This window comes from Columba livia, chromosome 1, assembly GCF_036013475.1.
Source record: "Columba livia isolate bColLiv1 breed racing homer chromosome 1, bColLiv1.pat.W.v2, whole genome shotgun sequence".
Taxonomy (NCBI): Eukaryota; Metazoa; Chordata; class Aves; order Columbiformes; family Columbidae; genus Columba; species Columba livia.
Window position 1 is genome coordinate 55301822 of NC_088602.1, and position 19418 is coordinate 55321239.

The 19418-nt window shown below is 39.5% G+C and overlaps 1 protein-coding gene across 1 annotated transcript in view; it reads left to right on the forward strand.

Moving 5' to 3' along the window:
- The first annotated feature begins 4073 nt into the window (after positions 1-4073).
- Positions 4074-19418, forward strand: part of DNAJC3 (DnaJ heat shock protein family (Hsp40) member C3) — a 37921-nt gene continuing 22576 nt past the window's right edge. The window contains exons 1-4 of the mRNA XM_065057119.1: positions 4074-4338; positions 11043-11153; positions 14286-14410; positions 15502-15576. Coding sequence (XP_064913191.1) covers positions 4257-4338; positions 11043-11153; positions 14286-14410; positions 15502-15576 — 393 coding nt within the window. The 5' untranslated portion in view covers positions 4074-4256. The remainder of the gene's footprint in view (positions 4339-11042; positions 11154-14285; positions 14411-15501; positions 15577-19418) is intronic.

The window sequence follows — 19418 nt, forward strand, 5'->3', positions numbered from 1 at the left end:
TGGCTTATATGCTTGTAAAAATGTGCATGGGGGGATCTCTGCTGCAGAATGGCTGGAAAAATTGCTTCAGAGATGCAGGAAACTTCCACTTATGAAGGAAGAGTATGGAGGTGTCTGCTAGAGCAGGCAGAGGTAAGGCTGCACACACACACACACAGACACACAGACACACACTCTCTAACTTGGAAGTCTGAACTTTGCTGACCATGGCAGGACATAAGATAGGAACAAACGCCTTCAGTGATGGCACAGCATTTTGTTAGTGATATTTTTCATGTTTTTTAAAATCAAATTGACATTAGAGACAAACAAACAGCTTGCAGTTATCATGTATGTTTGAAACTCGGAATTGATCTGAGAAAAATATTTGTAAGAAATGTCAGGTAAACCAAAACCAGTTTCAGGAAAATCAAATATAGTTATGAAAATAGGTTGAATTTCATAAACTGTTCCAAAAAAAAAGAGAGTTAATTAATGTTAACATTTTCCATGTATTTTCAAACCAGAATGCTTTCTTTCAGAAATACCAAAATATTTTAAATGTTGAAGCAAAATGTTTTTACTTTGATTCCAGAGTAGCATTTTTCTTTTAAAATGTTCTATGCCTTAAAAATTGAAAATAAATGTTTTAAAAGGGGTGTGCTTTCATAATAGATGTAGTATGTTGCTTTCTGTTAAGACTCCCTCATCCCAACAACAGTGAGTTTTCAGCTTAGTGAATAAAGCAAACTCGAGGACCTTTATTACAAGAATCTTTAAATAAATGAGACCAGATGGCCCACATAAAGCATATTTACAGCAGTATCAGTAGCAGGTAGTAGCTAGCACGTTTATATAGCATCTAAACATGCAGTTGTAGCACAATGAGTTAAATAAATACACAATGTGCTTCTCCCATAACAGGTATGATGATTTCATACATGCAGAATTTTCTTAGAATAATACAGAGGAGAAAGCCTTAACAGAGGCTAGTCCTGCCCTAAAGAAGCCTGGTCCCTCTCAACTCCCTTTCAAGTCCATGGACAAAGATAAACTTTCCCAAGTGCAAGTTTAGAGCATGTAAATTAAGTTATTGTGCTGAACTGTGGTTTGCAAGCACCTTGCTGCTTCCATTTACTGCAAAAGGGGCCCAGAAAAATGAGTTTCCCTGAAGCCCTCTCTTATAAATACCACTCCAAATGTGAAATTACCAAAAGATGTGGCTACACAAACAATAATTGCACATTAACCAGATGTACACTATTATTTAATTTAGCTACAACACATCTAAGTTCCTGATAGGGATGTAGAAAGACAAGAATAAAAAATGGGTGTAAGGTGTGAGAGACCTCTAACAAGAAGTGGCCCTTAGAATAGGATTTTTGTGTTATCATCCTCTCTTAGCTCCTCCTTTATTTTATACTAGACTGAGTATGCAACTCAACAGTCTGCTCTACTGCTTGTTTTCCTGTATCAGGTAACTGGTTTTCTTGGATGTTTTTGGAAACGAGATTATTAATTAAAATGTATTGTCAAACATACTGGCTCACAGGTAATGAGCAGGGCCTTTCCAGTACCTTCTGTGTTGTTGCGTCTAATCTTCTTTATTGTAATGTATTATATCTAGCAGGTTTCTCGTTTAATACATAGAAACTACAGATTTAACTATCTCCACACTATGACACCAGATTGAGTTCACCGTCCCTATTAGAAGCAATGAATAGCTTCAAGTCATTCCTTGCTAATTGCTGCCATCTGCTGCTACTATACATATAGTAGCACCAGTAACAGAGAAAATTACTTGACTTTGTCTTTTGACAGCTTTGAATGTTACTGTAGACTTTGCCATCCGCTCTTTCACTCCGAAACTCGGGGCTGCTGAAGAAACCAGTTTTGGATACCAGTCTAATTGTGACTTTTTACATTACAGCTGTGTTGCTTTGCTCTTTTTTGAATTCCAAAATATAATGTTGACTTGTCATACAGAATCATTTAGGTTAGAAAAGACCCTTAAGATCATGGAGTTAAACGCATTTGTTCTTTCAAGTCTTTCTCCTTTTCTGCATTTTGTCTTCTGTTAAAATTGCACAAGTGAATACATGTTAAAGAACTTTTTTCTCCTAGATTTATACTAAATATCTAAATTACATATGTTTGGGGATCTGTGATAAGCAAGAACAGTCCTTCACAGTTTATGGTCTCTTTCAAGAATTACTGTGTAATTCTGGGTACCTAGTGGTATTTCTAGCACGGAGTGACAATGATAAATGCTTTCTCTTTGAACAGATAATTTTGTAGTGCTGGCATTACACACCATTCTTTACTGTGTCAGCCTGAAATATTGACCTTGGCTCAGTATTTCAGAGTCAAGGTCAAGGACCAAGGGCTTGTCAAGTATCTACTCAAAATGATACTTGACACTTTAATCATACTACTTCCATCTTGCCTTAAAGGATTTGATGCTTGAATCTTTATGCTTGGTATTCCAGTATGAGGTACTGAGTCTTCTATAGATTGTTTTCTCGTAATCTTGTTACTGACGGCCCAGGAAGTTTATCATCATCCTTACTATTATTTCCAGATATCTTAGAGGGCTGGAGGTGTAAATTCCCTTTCATATTCATTTTATCTGGCTTTGGTCTAATACTTTTTTTTCCTTGAGAGAAATCAAAGGAATTAATTAACTGTAGCAATGATTGCATTCTGCTCAGTTCAGTTTTAGGCTTTTGTATTTTGTCTTATCCATAGTGCCAGAGTTGTCATGTTCTTTCTTATGCTGACGTCTGCAGAATGTCATCAATTATTCATTTCACATCTATCACTTCTTAGACTATTTCAAGTTCTTATTTCTGAATATCTTCTGCAGGTCAAATTTCAAGGTGATACCTCTGAAGCATCATCTTCCAAACGAAATGTTGAAGAAGGATAACTTACTTTTCTTTTTTTCAGTCTGATCTTTCAAGAAAGTTTGTAAATTTTATCGTCTGGGGTGAGAAGGGTAACGTGACAGTACCCGTGGAATGAAAAAAGAAACTTCTGTCATTGCCGAATTGGACCTCAAGCCTCAAGTTTGCTACTTTCTCAGTAGATTTCCCGTAAGGCTTTTTTTGCTTGTTTTTTTACATAATATGCCTCCAATATATTTATCCAACAACACAAAGCAGATGATTTGAACCTATGAACCACTAGGCACATACAAGATTAGTTCTTCTGTGGTATAAGAATGCATTGTATTTTCCTATGACACAAAGGAAAAGAGGTCTCCAAAAGTATGTGTTAGATTGCAGGCTATCTTAACAGGCTTTGCTTTCAGTGTACAGATCCAATACAAACTTTTAGTACGAAAATACTGTGTTCTCTGAAGTCATATAACCAATTTTCTGCAGTCTGGTAAATAATGCTTTTTTGGCATGCCTCGAAGTCAGTACAGTTAAGCCCATGCTATCTTGGCTTTGCTGCTCTGCCTAAACATGACTCTGTCCTGACCGTCAAGCATGGTTTGAAATCGAACTTGCCATCCTTTCTGCTCTATGGCTAAGTCAGACACAGCAATAAAGAACTAGGATCAATTTACTTAAAACTTACTACCCGATTTTTCTACTATTTGGGTCATTCAGAAATGCTGTCTTTGAAGAATGAAGGTTAACAGCAACCATCAGACCCCAGAAGGCGGCCATGACAGTGTTAAGCGCATTCCATTAGCCCGGATACCAGCCGTTTAACCCCCGGGCCAAGCAGCCTGCATCCTTCTCCAGGCCTCTGCAAAGCACCCTCAGAAGGGCTACACCGGGGCCTGGAGCAAAGCCCAGGATAAGCACGTCTGCGGTAGGAGGGGTTCGGCAAAGAGACACGAGATAAAACAGACAAGCCGATGGAAACACTGAGGGTTTATGTTTCCGCTTAAGGTCTGAGACTCGTCACCTCTCCCGAGCCGCCATATCTAGTGAGGGCAGCTCAGTGAGGGCAGTGGCGCCACACTGCCTCCCTGCGCACGCGCGAAGGGAACCGCGCAAGCCCATTGGCGGAGGCGCCCTGCTCTCGTGCCGCGGCGGGCGGGGAGTCACGCCCCCCCACACCTCCCGCCCCTTCGCTCGGCCGGGCCCGGCGCTGTGCTGACTGGCGGCCTCTCGCCGGTTCCACGTTCGGCGACCGCGGGGGGCGGTGCGCGCGCGGCGCGGCCAATCAGAGGCGCCCACGACCCACCCCGGAGAAGTTGGAGCCGTCGGCCCCGGGGACGCCGCCACTGTCGCCGCGGGGTGGGGGGGGTGGCGGCGGAGATGGTGTCTCCCGCGGCCTCCGCCGGCCGCCTGGGCTCCGCGCTGCCTTTCCTGCTGGTGCTCTTCGACCTGCAGTACCAAGGTGAGGGGCGGCGGGAGGTGTCCGCGCCTCCGGGGGCTGCGCAGGGGGAGCTGCGGCCGGCCGAGGATTGGGGAGGGAGAGCTGCCGTTTTCCCGCCGCGGCCCACCCGGGCCTGGGGTAAGCGGGGCTGCCGCTGGGCCCGCGGTGGAGAGCTGGTGGCTCATCGCCCGCCCTCCTTCCGGGCTCTCGTCGTGCCGGTTCGGCCTGTTGGAGTGTCCGCCGGGGTTGTGGTGCAGCTGGTAGAGCCCGGGCCGAGGTGCCGAGGGAGCGCGGAACGGAGCCAGTGTGGCCGCGTCCTGGCAGCGGGGAGTCTGCGGGCCCGGGCCGGGGGGAGGCTCCGCGGCACGTCCTGGCGGGGGGAGTATTTCTGGAAAGGGTATGAGGAAGGAGGTTCAGAACTGCCACCTCATCGCGGCTGTTGTGAGGAGTGTGTAATGAGGGCACCGCCACTCCTCGTGCCCTGTCCGGCTTTATCTGGTGTTGGAGGTGGCTTGGTGTGTGTGCCTCGTTTTCCCGGGCCTGCTGACAGAGTGCCAGCTGCTCTGAGGCCTCGGGAACGCCGGGGTGTCCTCGAGTGCAGCTGTGTGACAGCCTTGGCCAGTTCCCAACTGGCCTTAAATTTCTCACTTCTGTACTAATTTTGGGTAGTTTTTAAGTCCACAGCCATTGTCAGTGCCAGACCTTGCAAATTCAATAAGGCTTCTAGCAGTTGTGCTGTATTTGTTTATGTTTTTGTTTTGTTGTCGTGTATATTTTCTTCTTTTTTTTTTTTTTTAATCTTACCATTAGTTCAGCAGAGAAGTTTTACTGCACTTTGTGCAACCTGTTTGCTTTCAGCATACACTGCAAGGCTCAGCAATACCTGTCTGGTCAAACTTATATTGACAGGCTCCTGTTAAATGTATAACTTGGTGTATACAATTGCACACACAGGCATAGTTTCGCCTGAGGAATGTTCTTCAACTGGCAGTGGCAGACTGAAGCAGAACTGAAGCTGTCAATAGTCAGGATAAGTCTGTAGACTTAAGACTGACCTGGGCTTGACGTTAGAAATTTAGTTGATGTACTAAACAAATGAATACTTCAGCTGGCTAAGTGGCAAAAGGAACATACTGTGGCAAAGATGCTCTGTAGTATCAGACTGCAGACTGCCATGTTGAATTGCTTTTTGAATGTGTGTTCTGGTAGCGTTAGAGGAAAAATAATAATTGTGGTCAAAGTATACTTTTATTTATGTTTTCCAAAGGTTGTGGCAGTGATGCTTATGCTGAGGGTTATTTATTTGGAGTTGCCAAGCTACTTCAAGTGTATTTTTAAATGTCTGTGTGAATTTACCAAAGCCACATTTCCTAATTTGGGGTATATGTTCTTAGCTTCAGTTGGTAAAGATGTATGGTAATAAGATGAAACGTGATGATTCTGGATCTTATTTGGTGAACTTACTAACCGCTTAGTTTATGAGTTTGTTTTCCAGAGTATGTATTTAGGGAATTTAGGGAGTTTACATTATTTAAATATCTAGATTTTTTTCCCCCAGTATTGCTGGTCTTTGAACTTAAGGGTGTTCATATTCATATTTAAATTTGTGTCTTACTGTCTTGATAACAGAAGATTGCCTTGTGCCATGTGATTCATGAATTGGTGCAACCGTTGGCCTGTATTAACTTTGTAACTTACAGTCGATATATACAAATACTGATTTATATCTAGTAAATGAGTTCAGTAAAAAGGTTTTTGAATACTTGGTGATGTGACAGGTTGCAGATCAGCCCTTACTGTTGTATTTCATGAATTGCTCCTCTTCAAATACCCTGACACCTGTTTGACACAAATCACCTCTTGGTAAGATTCATGCTTCGCTATTTGTCCAACGTAATCGTAACAAAAAGAGACAATTGAGGAGGATAGAGGAATATTGTTCCTCTTCCCTCTGTCCTTCCTAACAGTAAAATAAAGGAAATGTAATAAGGGCAAGAAGAAAGGGGGTTTAAGTATAGAGAGTTCAGTTTGTTACTGTCAGACCACTAGCCTTAAGTGTCTCTCTCACCCCCACACCGTATGTTTCTCTCCTGAGTTTGGGAGGTTGTTTTTCTCACCCCAAATAGCAAAGGATACTTGGGATGGCAGGGCTGGCTTTTTGGTTTGCCAGTCTTAGCTATATTTACCAACTGTCTTTGCAAACGTAGGGAGTAAAAACTTGATGGATAGAAGTTACATATGACTCAACTTGATGCACTGAGGCTCCTTGTGAGCCTTTCTGTTTTGCTCCTAAAGCTGTGGTTACTTGTCCACTACTTACTTTAAGTCTTGTCCTTGAAAAACACACTTGCAAACACACATTAAAGTAAAGCTCAAACCTGTTTAAAAATAGCAGCAAACTTAATATTTATTAAGCTAAACACAGGGTCATTCTGATCAAAAAGCACCCCAAAAGCAGAATCTTCCACTTATGTGACAGGACAATCATTAGGAACTTTTTTTTTTTTTAATAGAAAAGGTAATTGAGATTAGTGACATATGCTTTTCTTTGGTTTTGAAACAATTTTGCTTCTGGTACACAGAACAATTTCTGTTTGTTTTCATAATTCCATTACTCATCTTGGGGACAAGATGTAAAAAAAATCCCAAGTAAGTAGGTGGAAATTCAACAGGGGAGAAAGGAGTTTGTAGATAAATGTAAAATCTTGAGCCTGTTTTCAAGTTAGACGGCTTTCTGAAGCTTTTTTTACACTGTGGTTATGACTGATTATATGAGGATATAGTTCATATATACTTAGGTACCCGCATATTAGCACCAGTTATTCTTAATAAAACAAAAATCCTATCAGGAAGTCATAATTTATTTAAAGTGAATGTATTTAACTGGAAAAACAGGTTAGCTGCACCTGTACATATTTGTTGTGCGTTCGGACTGACTGAGTTGTCAGGGCTGGTGCCAATTCTTTGTCTGGGAGAAGGTTTTTACTTTTTTTTTTTCCTGACTCTTCCACTCTAGCATCAGTGCCAGGACTGCAGACTCCCAATTTATCCAGAATATCTGACTTGATTTGACAGCTGGGGCTCTTGTGTGTGGTCATCTGAGGTCATTGGTGGATAGAGAAGACTTAGACAGGTTTTATAAATAACATTCAAATTAAAATACTTCGATATTTTAAAAATAAATAGTATGCTTGTGAATCTCTTGTATAAATGTAGATTTTTGCTGGAGCATACAAGGCTTCTTCAGCTGTGATGCTGACCCTTGGTATTCAGTTCACTACTGACTGTCTGTTGGAAAGAGCTCTGTGGGGTTGTTTGTTTTTTTTTTTTCTTCTGGTTGAACCTGAGTCCTTACGTTCATTCACAGACCAAAGAGTGAAGAGGTACCCAAATAGGTTACAGAGAATTTGAGTCCTTAAACTCCTGTTCCTGTGTTAACAGTTTTCACGTGTCTGCTGTGGGGTGGTTTGTTGAGAGCAATTGTTTGCCTGCAGTCAGAAAATGAATAAGCAGTATATTTATATGAATAAACAGCCCAACTATCCGGTCAGTGTACAGTATTCCTAAGTGGTTATGGTAAATGGCACTTTTCATCATGGTTACACTGACTATAGAGGCTTCTGCTGGAGATTTCCACTTCAATTTATGATGTTCAGCAATTTGCAGAGCCAAGTTTTAATGTATGTCTCATATAATTAGTCTTGTTCTGCAGGGAACATACAGTCCTTTACATTTAGCATTCTCTGTGTTGCTCCTGCTTTTCTTACTTACGTGTTTACCTTATTCTTTTATTATCTTCAGTATGTTCAAGGAAAAAGATGGATCTCCTGCCTAAAGTATTACATAACTGTAATACTGTACTGAGCATAACGTGTATGAAAGACACTGAATAGTATAGGTACATCTTAGTTATGGAAAATCTATTCTTGGAGGTATCCTGATGTGACTAAATGTGAAACAAGGACACTCCTTCAGATGCTTGAGACTGTGAAAATTGAATGCCCACTTCTAGAATACCACTCCAAACTGGCAAGTTTTGAAGGATTTCAGAAATTTGTATATGGGGAGAGATGAGAGGGATGAAGCTTAGGAATTTGTGCTGATTTGGCTGAAAGCAAGTTAATTTTCTTTATGCAGTTAGAAACTTTTCTTCTTTGTAGCTAATATGGTCCTTGTTTGAATTTGAGAATGAGAAGATAACACCCTGAGACAGAGTTAATGTTTTTAATTGCTCTGGTCTGAGAGCTAAGGATCTTTTGAGTGCTCTGTCCACAGGTGTGAGGCAGCTGAGAAGGGTGGCGTGGATGGGGCAGAGCTTGACTGACATCCAGACTGATCAGTAGGAATATTCCGTGCCATTAGTGTCATGCTTCATATTTAAGGAGTGTTGGTTTTTCTGGTTAGGAGGACAGGGAGAGAGATGGAGATGTGTTTTGGTTGTGCTGCATTTTCTGTGGAATTCCATTCGGGAGTTCCCTTAGTTGGGCCTTTCACCATCCTGGCATTTGCAGAGGCCTCTGGGCCTTTCTGCCTTTTTCTCTCTTTTTTTTTTTTACCCCAGCATCAGCTTTGGGACCAGGTGCTGCTGTCTGGCACTGGCTGCTTGGTGTGGACTGAGTCTGTGGAATTGCATTGAGTATCTTTTAAATTCTATTTCCATTTTATATATAGTAGTAGTAGTAGTTTATTAGTAGTATTATTTTTTTTTAATTGAACTGTGTTTATCTCAGTGCATGAGTTTCTCCCCTTTGGATTCTCTTTCCTGTTGGGGGAAGTGGGGGTGGGGAGAATGAGTGAGGGGCTATCGTGGTTTTGAATTGTAAACTCAGTTTAAACTGCATCAGAATTTTTTGCTTGTTTGTTTTAGCTCATGTTAAATACTTCAGTCTCTTTATGGTTTGATATCTGATTTGTTGCTAGTGTACTTCAAAAGCCAGGGAAATTTGTGGTGTTTGTGTTTTTCTTTTTCTCTACAGTGCTTGCTGTATTATTTTAGAGGACACTGGACTACTCAATGACTAATGCTTTAAGCTAGAGAAGAAGCAAAATGGCAAAGAATATAAATTTTTCTGAAAATAGGACATTCATGTAAAAGCTACCTTGAAGTAGAATACTGTGTGAAAACGTTACTGTCAATAAATGCTTCTCCACTATCAGTGCAGCTTTTTATATTTTATTCAGAGCTATACATACCTGGAATGGATTTTAAAATGCATCCTTTAATAAGATCCCCAAATTGACTATATGCTAAGTTATTACTATTTTAATTTCATCTGTTTAAACAAATTCTGATGGGAAATCTGGGGCTTGTTTTATGAAGTCACTATCTTTAATTTAAAAAAGGAATTTGTTTTCTGTCATTGTTCTGAAGCAAATAATTGACTTGAAGCCCTTGAATCCAGTTTGCTGAATTATTACCAATCTTTTAGCAGATAGAGCTCTTCCCAGTGGATTCAGAGGGCATTATGTTTATTTTAGTATAGTTAGCTCAATGATTTTCTTATAATGTGGAATTAAAAGAATCACGACCTGTAATAGGGAGTAGAAAAGGGAAATAAAATTAAGATCCCAGGTACTGAAAGCCCCTGTAGTTCTAAGATCTTGATGACTTGGTAATCAGAAATTATTATTCTTTCATTAGAAGTACTTTGTTGTTTAATCACCTTTCAGTGTGAGGAGTTTTGATATACTGTCTTTCAACCTGTCTAGTGTAACATTTTTATTCATCGTCTAAGCAACTACTTTGAAGTGCTGCTGCATTTTTGTATTTAAGATTAATTCAGGTGCCCATCTGAATTAGCCTGAGTGAAAGAAGCTGATTCCTAGTAATTGTAGTTCATTGTTTTCTAATGTATTTATTCAGGGTCTTAATATATTTACCTTGCTTAAATGTATGTTCTTAGTATGAGAAAACTGCTTATAGTGTGAAAGTTTTAATAGTCATAAACTGGTAAGGTGTAGTGAAATTCTGTCCTAATTTGAAGAACACTGAAAGCTGTACAAATGCAAAACCTCTGTGGCTGAACTGATGTAGGTACAGCATGTGCTTGCACTTAGCTGCTCATTTCTTCTCGACAATAGTCTTTCCCTGTTGGTTGAGCGGCAGCAATTTATTAGCTTTTAACTAAAACTGGCACTTGGAAAGCATACCACTTCAGTATGACTGGTTCAATGAAAAGGGAATGAGCGTTTTCATTGTTTATATCAAAACTTTCGCTCTGGAAACAGTTTGCCTTGGAAATTAAAGATGAGACAAAAGTGCTGTAGGTGAGAAAACAGTCTCTGCAGTAGCTGGCAGTTCTCACTTGAGTCCTAAGTTATCAGTAGGTCATGAAATTTAATTTTGCTCTGTGCACATTAGGAGTGTTTTTTCCAGATTCTTTTGAAACTGAAAGCTCACATAGAAATGTATTTTGTTGAACTGTTTTTATAGTTGGTGTATAAAGGTTGATATGCAAAAGTATTTTACTGAATGTATAGACAGGAATAGAAATGTATATTTGGTGCCTTCTCACAATGTGGTGCTTTACAGTGTTTGTTTATGTTGACTTCCTTTCTGGGGCAGGGAAAACATGCTATGTGTTTAGTAGGCTGCAGGTTGTTTTAATACAGGAAAATTTGACTTCTGTTTCTATATCACTAGCTGTTTGTTATATGTGTTGTCACTATGTGCATTTGGTGTAATCAAACTGGTCATTCAACACCATGATCTTTTTTTCTTTAAGGAGCTGAATGTGGAATAAATGCAGAAGTAGAAAAACAGCTTGAAATGGGAAAGAAGTTATTGGCTGCTGGACAGCTAGCAGATGCTTTGTCTCACTTTCATGCGGCTATAGGTACGTATGTCAGGAAACTGACTCTTGCACAGAAATATCTTTGTCTGAGGATTTTTTTCCTACTCTTTGCTTCATTAAGTATGCTACTTACAAATTCCATTCCATGAGTTTTACAGAAGTTGGGACATCTTTATGCAGCAGTTTGGATGGGAGCCAACAGAGATGTAGTAGAATATTTATGCTTCAGTTTTGATAAAAGAAACTGATAAATTAACTACATGATACATGAACACAAAGTCACTGCTGTAGTAGTAGTTGTATGAAAGCAATTATAATTGACTGTGGTATTGTTTGATGAGGTATTCCCTTTATGTAATCCCATCAAGATTAAGATTAGGTTTTATCTTTATGAAGTTTTCCATAGTATGTCTTTGAATGGTTGAGTTTATCCATGCTTGCTGCTTTCTGGCACTGTAAAAAACTCAATGTTTAAGGTAGTCCTTTTTTCTTTTTTTTTTTAAAAAAAAAAAATCTTGAACTGTGTGATACCTCAGTGAAACTGATAATGCTGTAAGTTTGAGATACTGAACTGGTAGTGAAGACTATATTAACTGTCCCTCTATACTCAACTAGTGAGTGAGTTCTTGTTTTGGTGTTGTGCATTTTCAACAAACTGGGGAGTTAAGTTCTTGCTTCTATAAATGTTAAAGCAAGTTTTTTACTAAATCCTTGAATTGAAGCATAGAGACATACTGCTCTTTACTGGTGCTGTCTCTGTTAGCAGTACAATTCTGTTTTAAATTGTTGGAGTTTGTTATAGTGTGTAAAAGTGCATCATTTTCTCTGTAATAAGAATAATAGCAAAGTGTTACACAACAGAGTCATACTATTGAGACTTTTCTATTTATGCATTGTTCTAATAGTGATATGTAAATGAAATATCTGCTAATTCTGAGCTACTAGTATTTTCTATGAGTTCTCAAAGAACAACTTCTCCTACATAAAGGGAGTGAGGGGTAAATTTCCTCTTTTTTCTGTGCTACTGAAGCTCCTAATTCCACCAAGAGGCAATCTGTTGCTCCTTTTGCTGACACAGCATTCCTCTAGGATCTGAGCAGAGTTAGTGTTACACTGTGGCCTATTCCTTCATTGCAGGGATGTCAAAGTCATTTTCACTGGGAGCCACATCAGCCTGGCAGTTGCGTCCTTGAATAAATGTAGGAGAAGTTACATTGATACAGTCCTAAAATTACATTCGGCCCTTTTTAAGGCAGCTGCCAGGCTTATGTGGCCCCCAATGAAAAGGAGTTTGACACCACTGCTTTATTGGTTGGAGATCTTTAACTTGGATGTGGTCAAGAGTCCAGTTCAGTTGATGGCTATGCAAATGCTGGTGGTGCAAAGGCAGTGGCTATGTGAGGTGCCTGTGCAGGATGAAACCCTCTGCTTTACCAGCAGTGCTCAAGCAGCTGGTAGAACTAACAGTGTGAGCACCTCTGTTGTGACCTTGATGGGATTCTTAATTTGATATTGATCTAAGCTCGATTGCCTGAACTTTCATCAGACTTCTTTGTATTTTGCCTACTGAGTTTGTAGAGGAGGGGAAAAGAAATTTCTCTAATCTTTTTTGGCCTGTATTGCATCATTGTAGACTGTGAGGTAAATAGATCTTTTTGTCTAGCCTTAGCCAGCTTCTTTTTCTTTTTTGCAAACAACTAAAATAGAAGCTGCTGTCCATTTTCTCTCCAGTTAAATTTTCAGCTTTCTTCAGTCCTATCAAGTTGATAGTTTTTGCCTTCTCTCTGGGTAGATGTCAATTGCAGTTCATTACTGTCACTAGTGAACTGAGGCAAAACCATATTCTGTTAGAAGGATTATCATCTGGTGCTGGGCCGTGCTTTCTGGATTAGCTCTTTCCACTCTTTCATCAGTTGTGTATTAATAAGTTCCTTATTTTCGACTATTGATTTGTGCTCGCCCCCCACACGTTTAGTTGTATGTGGCAGGACTTAATACTCCCTTTTTTAAAGGTGGTAACGTTTGAATTTACTTGCTGTCCATAATGCTGGCATATAAGTGTGGGAGTTATTATTAAATTTCAGTGCTGGACGTTAGCATTCCCACAGCCAAGATGTTGTAGAGGAAGGGTGCAGATAGCTTTCCCAGTGAGAACTGAACTAGTGTTTGGTAATGGTGTTGGCCAGCTATGAAGCTTGGTTACTGTCCATAAGATTTTTGACAATGCTAGTTGTTTCATTTATTTTCAAGTTCAACTTTAACCTGAAATGAGATGAGGAAGAGAAGTACTTGTTTTGTTCTTCAAATGTGGATGTTCTTGTCTACAAATTCGGGATTAATGATTTGTTTGTTTGTTTAATAGCACAGCAAAATGTTTACTGTCTTCTACTGCATATGGTTGGTTGGGTGGTCTAAGTTAGCTTTCCTTGAGAGTACATAGTAGCTGTCATCAGTTTATTCAAAATGTTGTATCGAGAAGAATTTTAAGCAAATTCTTGTTTTCAGAGACTGATGTTTGTCTCCTACAAAGGGTGTACATATGTGTGCAAACCTAGAGAGAGTTAAAATTGCTGGATCTTAGAAGTTTGACCAGCAGACAACACTGAGTATGAGGGCCTTGAAGTTAGCCTTTAAGTTTTGATAATGTACAAGTATTTGTCTGCTGTTGAGAGGGGGTGTTGATGCCCGCTTTAATATTAAAGAAATAAGTTGCTCCTATTTCAGTGGAGGGTGTAAAGGATTTATGCGTCTGTGACAACATTGGACTAGCATATTGGTCATTTTTGGATTATTTAGTTGCATCCTATATGATGGACAGGGCATGGGATCAAGAATGATGAATAAACATACTTTCAAATGTAGGCCTGCAGTTGGAGATAAAGGGTTAGTATGTAGTGGCTGTTTTCCTGTACAAAGCTGAAAAACATACTTCTTTCAACTTCAGTACTCTTAATTATTTGGTATTTACTGTGTTTCTATAATCTTTATTGTTAAATAATCAAACTGCATAGAAAATATTGTTTGGATAATGTTAAATGTTTTGTTCTATTGACAAATACAATTTTCCAGTGGCTTAAAACTTGGGTAGTATATTTCTAGTCATTACAGTTTCACTGTACTCAAAGTTTCAGTTGCTTTGAGATAGCATTCTGATTACTGTTTGTTCACTTGCAGAGGGAGACTCTGATAACTACATTGCTTATTACAGAAGAGCCACAGTGTATTTAGCCATGGGCAAATCTAAAGCAGCAATTCGTGATTTAAGTAAAGTGGTTGAATTAAAGCAGGACTTCACATCAGTAAGTATTACTGGAATTGAAAATTGTTCAAGCGTAAAAAAACCTGCTTCGAAGAAGGTTGGTTTTTTTGCAGATTTTGCTTAAACAGAAATAGAAATTACATTCTCACTCAGAAGGCTTTAAATAGGATAAAATAATAGTAATGGTGTATGTACTTGAATTTGCAACCATGCCGAGTACAGTCTAGCCAGTTATTCTAACAACCAATAGTAGTTTTATCAAGTTCATGTTCCTTGTGGGTTTGTGCTAATTTCCCTCTCTCACTTGTGGTTATTCTCCTCTCGGTCATCAAGGCTATGCCCTCTGAGAGCGGGGGGCGAAGAGAGTGCACAGATGCCTCTCTTTTTCTTCTGTATTAATCAGAGGCATCTCTTCTCTACAGGAGCTATCCTAATCTCACTGCCTTCCTATGGGATTGTTGCAAATTCTGATATACTTACCTCTTATTCACTTCTGCCTACCATATGTGGACACTGCCTCACTAGTTGGAGACTGATGTTGGCGTCCTCTCTATCTAATTCTCTGGTCACCCTTTTCAATGGGCAGTGGCATGTCCTGTATAGCTTACAGCAAAGGAGCAAGTGTCAAATTAATTGTTGTATGAAAATATTCTTATCATAAATCAAAATCTTGTAAATCATTAACTTTTTCACATGGCTTGTATTATTCTAAAAGTTTAGTGAAAGAATTAAATGTAGGGATTGTTTATTATTTATTATCTCTGCTAATTTCTTAGAATCTATAAGCAGTTCTAATCGGGAAAGTGGAGTAAGGAAGACATTCACTTTGTTTTATGCAGCTCTTCAAATGAGTTTTCCATGAATTGCAGCTGCTCATGAAAACTGTGGTTGCTTTTTGTCCCAGAGTTCTGGTGCAGATTGATCCTTTACCATCCAAGAGGTTTCATAAGCATATTGTCAAATTGAGAAGACAAAAAATGGGTGTTGTGACCTCTGTTTCAGCTTGTTAACGGTAGTAAAATGAAACTGGTTTTGATTATTTTTTTTTTTTGCTGCTAAAGGAAACAGAAGCTTATATTCATACTTTGCTGAATTCCAATTTGTAAACCAAAAGAAATTGTTTCATTTCAGGCAAGGTTACAGAGAGGACACTTACTGCTCAAGCAAGGAAAATTTGATGAAGCAGAGGATGACTTTAAAAATGTGGTAAGTTGGAGGCCTGAGTTAGACTACGTGACTGCTTTTAAGGTTGGGTTCTGAGCCATGGTCTCAATTCTGATGCTCTAGAGCATATGTGTATGTATACTTGAGTTGTCTTTCCTGTTCTTTAAAGCTGCTGTCACTAAGCTACCTTCTATGGATAAATGACTGATAAAAGTTGCAGTGCAGTGATGATGAAATCAGCAGGTGTTGCATGAAGTAGCACAGCATTTTAAAAAGTCTGGGTTTTTTTGTATGCGTGGTACTTCATGATCTCTGCTTGATGACGCATATACTAGGGAGCAATCTTCATTTGGAAAGGAAGGACAAGTAACTAGGACTTAAAGTACATAACTGAACCCTGCTTTACATCACTATATTCACATCATTCTGGGAAATCACTGGGGGCATCATGGATCAACCTTTGAAGGTTTCTTTCTCTTTTCACTGATTGCAGAGGGATCCTGGGTTCTTAACTTAGACACTGGGCTGTTAAAATAAATGAATTTCAGTGGCATGCATCAGCTTGTTGTTTCATCTGCCAAGGAGTTCTCCGTTATTCATGGTCTGTTAATGATCAGCTGCCCAGAGGTTCCATACAGACACAGTGGGATATTACCCACCTAAAACTCATCTGGTCTGTTTTTTCTTTCAATGGATATTTTGTACGTTTCTGCCTTACGCTGCAAAAATAAACTGATGTAATCCCAGAACAAAATTCCTTAGAGAATGTGAAGCTTGATTCCCTCTCTGTTGCACAAAATTTCTGTAAGCATGAGAAGGTTCATTCTCATTGTTGCTTACTCTTCAACCGTTGCTAGTTTGAACAGCTTGCATGTCTTTTATGCCAAAATAAATAGAATTTGCAAGTGTAACTGATGCTGTCTTGTTGGTTTTCTTTGAAGAGTGTGATGTAGAAAGCAGTTTGGCCTTGCAGATTACAGTTGTTTAGTGGGAATCTCACTAATGAGTATGCACGACAAAAACAGATCAGTTATGCTGTATGCTCTGCAGGGCAGTTGGAAGGAATGGCTCTCGTAGGTATAAATGCACCAGGCAATCTTTGTGTCTGCAGCAGAGCTGCGGTAGCTTATTTTGAAATTCACGTAGTAATGGCTCCTCTGGCTGCTGCTGCTTCCTCAGTAAGTTTTTCAGGAGTGTGTGGTCTGCAGTTGCACGTCTGATTGCAGTGCAACCCTGCTGTTTGCAAATGTGGGAAAGTGTTGTTCAGCTCTGATTAACTGAGGACATAGTTGCTGCAGAAGCAATTATGTGATGTCAATGTTGATTCTGAGTTTGCATATGCATCTCTTTGCAGTTTTGTGGAGTATTTCCTGATACTGCATATGAAAATGCTGCTCCAGTCAGCTGTCAAGTAGCTTGCCTTTTTTCCAGATGAACTGCAAAAATTTAGATTGCTGCCTTTGGTCAGTCAAATAGTTTAAGTGTCTAGTTAAACTTTAAAGTTCAAGTAGAACAGGGTTTCTTCTCTAGAAGCTGATTTATGAAGATACCATATTGGTCCTAAATCTTGCTTGCAGCTTACTTGGTTCCGTGCACAATATTACTTATGTGTTTAGGGAACGTAGCCGGCAGCCTCTTTTGCAGAGCACAATTAAGTACAGTATATTCAAGCAAAATAAGACAAGATTAAACATTTGTAATAGGTTAATAATTCTTATGGGGAAGGGGAATAAGTAATCCTACGTACCATGACTCTTAAGTAGAATACATATATATATTTGAGAGATTTCCTGTGTTTCCTTCTAAGTCTGTCAGATTATTCTACCAGTCTCTGCATTGTCTAAAATACCTGGTTTACTCTGGCAGTGTGTTTGCATCTAGACACCAAATTGCAGTTAATCTCAAGGGGAAGTTGGAGTCACAATACTGTGTAGTAACATTCTGGGTTTTTTGGTTTGGTGCTTTTTGTGTGGGTTTTTTTTTTGTTTGTTTGTTTGTTTTTATATTAGAGGAGGAAGGCTGATATGGAAAGGTCAATAGCAGGCACTAGGAAACATTGACTCGTACTCAGTTGTCAAGAAGCCAGAAGGAATAAGCTGTTCCTTGAAATGAAAGTTCCTTCTACTACTAGGGCAAGTATGGCCCAAAAAAATGACAGTGAGATCTCAATAGCTTTTAGGCTGGAATTTAGTTGTGGACTTGGATACCTAAAATTGAGTGTTTTACATGTATACAGAGTATGTAATCTATGATTCTGCTCTTTAGCCGATTAAGTATAGGTCAGGATATGAACAGCCCTCTAGCCTCTCTCTTTGGCTGGATATCAGCTGACTAGAATGCTCTTAATCTGGGTAAGCATGTAGCACAACAGCAAACATTGTCCAAATCTGGACCTAAATTGGCAAAAAAATGGGCCATTCTTCATTAGTAGTGCATAGGCTCTAAATCTGCAAGTGATGACTTAATGTCAGTAGGCATGCAGAAGCCTGGTCATATGTTAGAGTTTGCCAAAGCAGAGTGTCATGGAAAGATGAGGTGGAAATGCTGTATTTAAAAAACAAAACAAACCTCCACCCCATCCATCCCTCTTCACTGAAAGGGAAGTCTTCTTTTGAAGAAAAATAATATGCTTTCTTTACTGTGCTAGTTTTTAGGATGTTAACTGGAATAGGTGGTCCTGAGGATGACATATGCCTACCAAAATGAATTGTAGGCTGTCAGATAAGAGTGTTTTTACCTTCAGTGTTTAGTTTTTGCCTGAGGAAATAGTTGTGTAGATGAGATGGGCTTTCTTCTTATAAAGCCAGCCTTCTTTGAAGTAGATTGTGTGCCCTTGAATTGATAGTAGCTGTGTTATCTCTTGTGTGGTTTCACACAAGAGATTGTTTACTTGGGTCAAGTGTTGACTTCAAGGGAATAGATCAGATTTTAAAATATTCCACACACTTGAGCTGAAGAAACCAGGTCAGGGTGTGGAAAGTGAGGAGTAATTTTACTTGGACTGCTCAAGGACAGACATGTAGGAGTGAGATGGTTTGTAATTCACTGTATAAAACTTGCATTAAGAGTCACCATCACCAGCGTTGCTTTCTGTGCTTACCAGAACTGCAAGGTGACCAAGGTGACTGATGTAATGAGCCGTGTGTAAGATGCCGTTTTCTCCTAGCATGTTCTAAAGTCTTTTGAATTCCAGTGAAGACTCCGAAAAGCTTTTTTTTTTTTTTTTTTTTTACCTTCCCATCCCTCCTTTTGGAATCATGCTCCTTCAAAGGGATTTCAGCAGTTTAGGAGATTTGAGGGAAAGAAAAATTCAACCCATCTGAACAGGGGGGAGGATGACAGGTAAACTTTCTCACCTTGTAAGAGCAGCGTTTTTGTGTAGAGCTTAAAAGAATCATAGAAACTATTTACGCACAATAGTAAAACCATCCTTTAGTGCATACTCGTGAAAAGAAAAAAACTTTATACTCTTAAATTCTTTCTATGCAGTTTTGTGGTATATGAGAGAAGTTTCATGAGCACCTTAAACCTCAGTAAAGGTATGTGATGGCCAAGCAGAGTTTCCACCCCCCGTGGCATGTCGATTCTGGCTCTTGAGAGGCAGCACCAGTGTGAGAGCTGGCATGGGAATGCCTGGCTTTTGGGAAAGGGTGGGAATACCCAGCCTTCATGTGTTATTTTTAGATTGCCTTTTTTTTTTTTCTTCTACTCTGTACTTCCATGTTGGCTGGAATTAATGGCAAGGTTTGAATAGAGGGTGTTATTCAGACTTCTGCCTGGATATGTTAAGCAATACTACATTTCTAGAAACTTCTCCTTTTGACCAACAGATGCACCAAGCTGATGAAATTCCTTACATGTGCCAGGTTTTTTTTCTGTCTAGC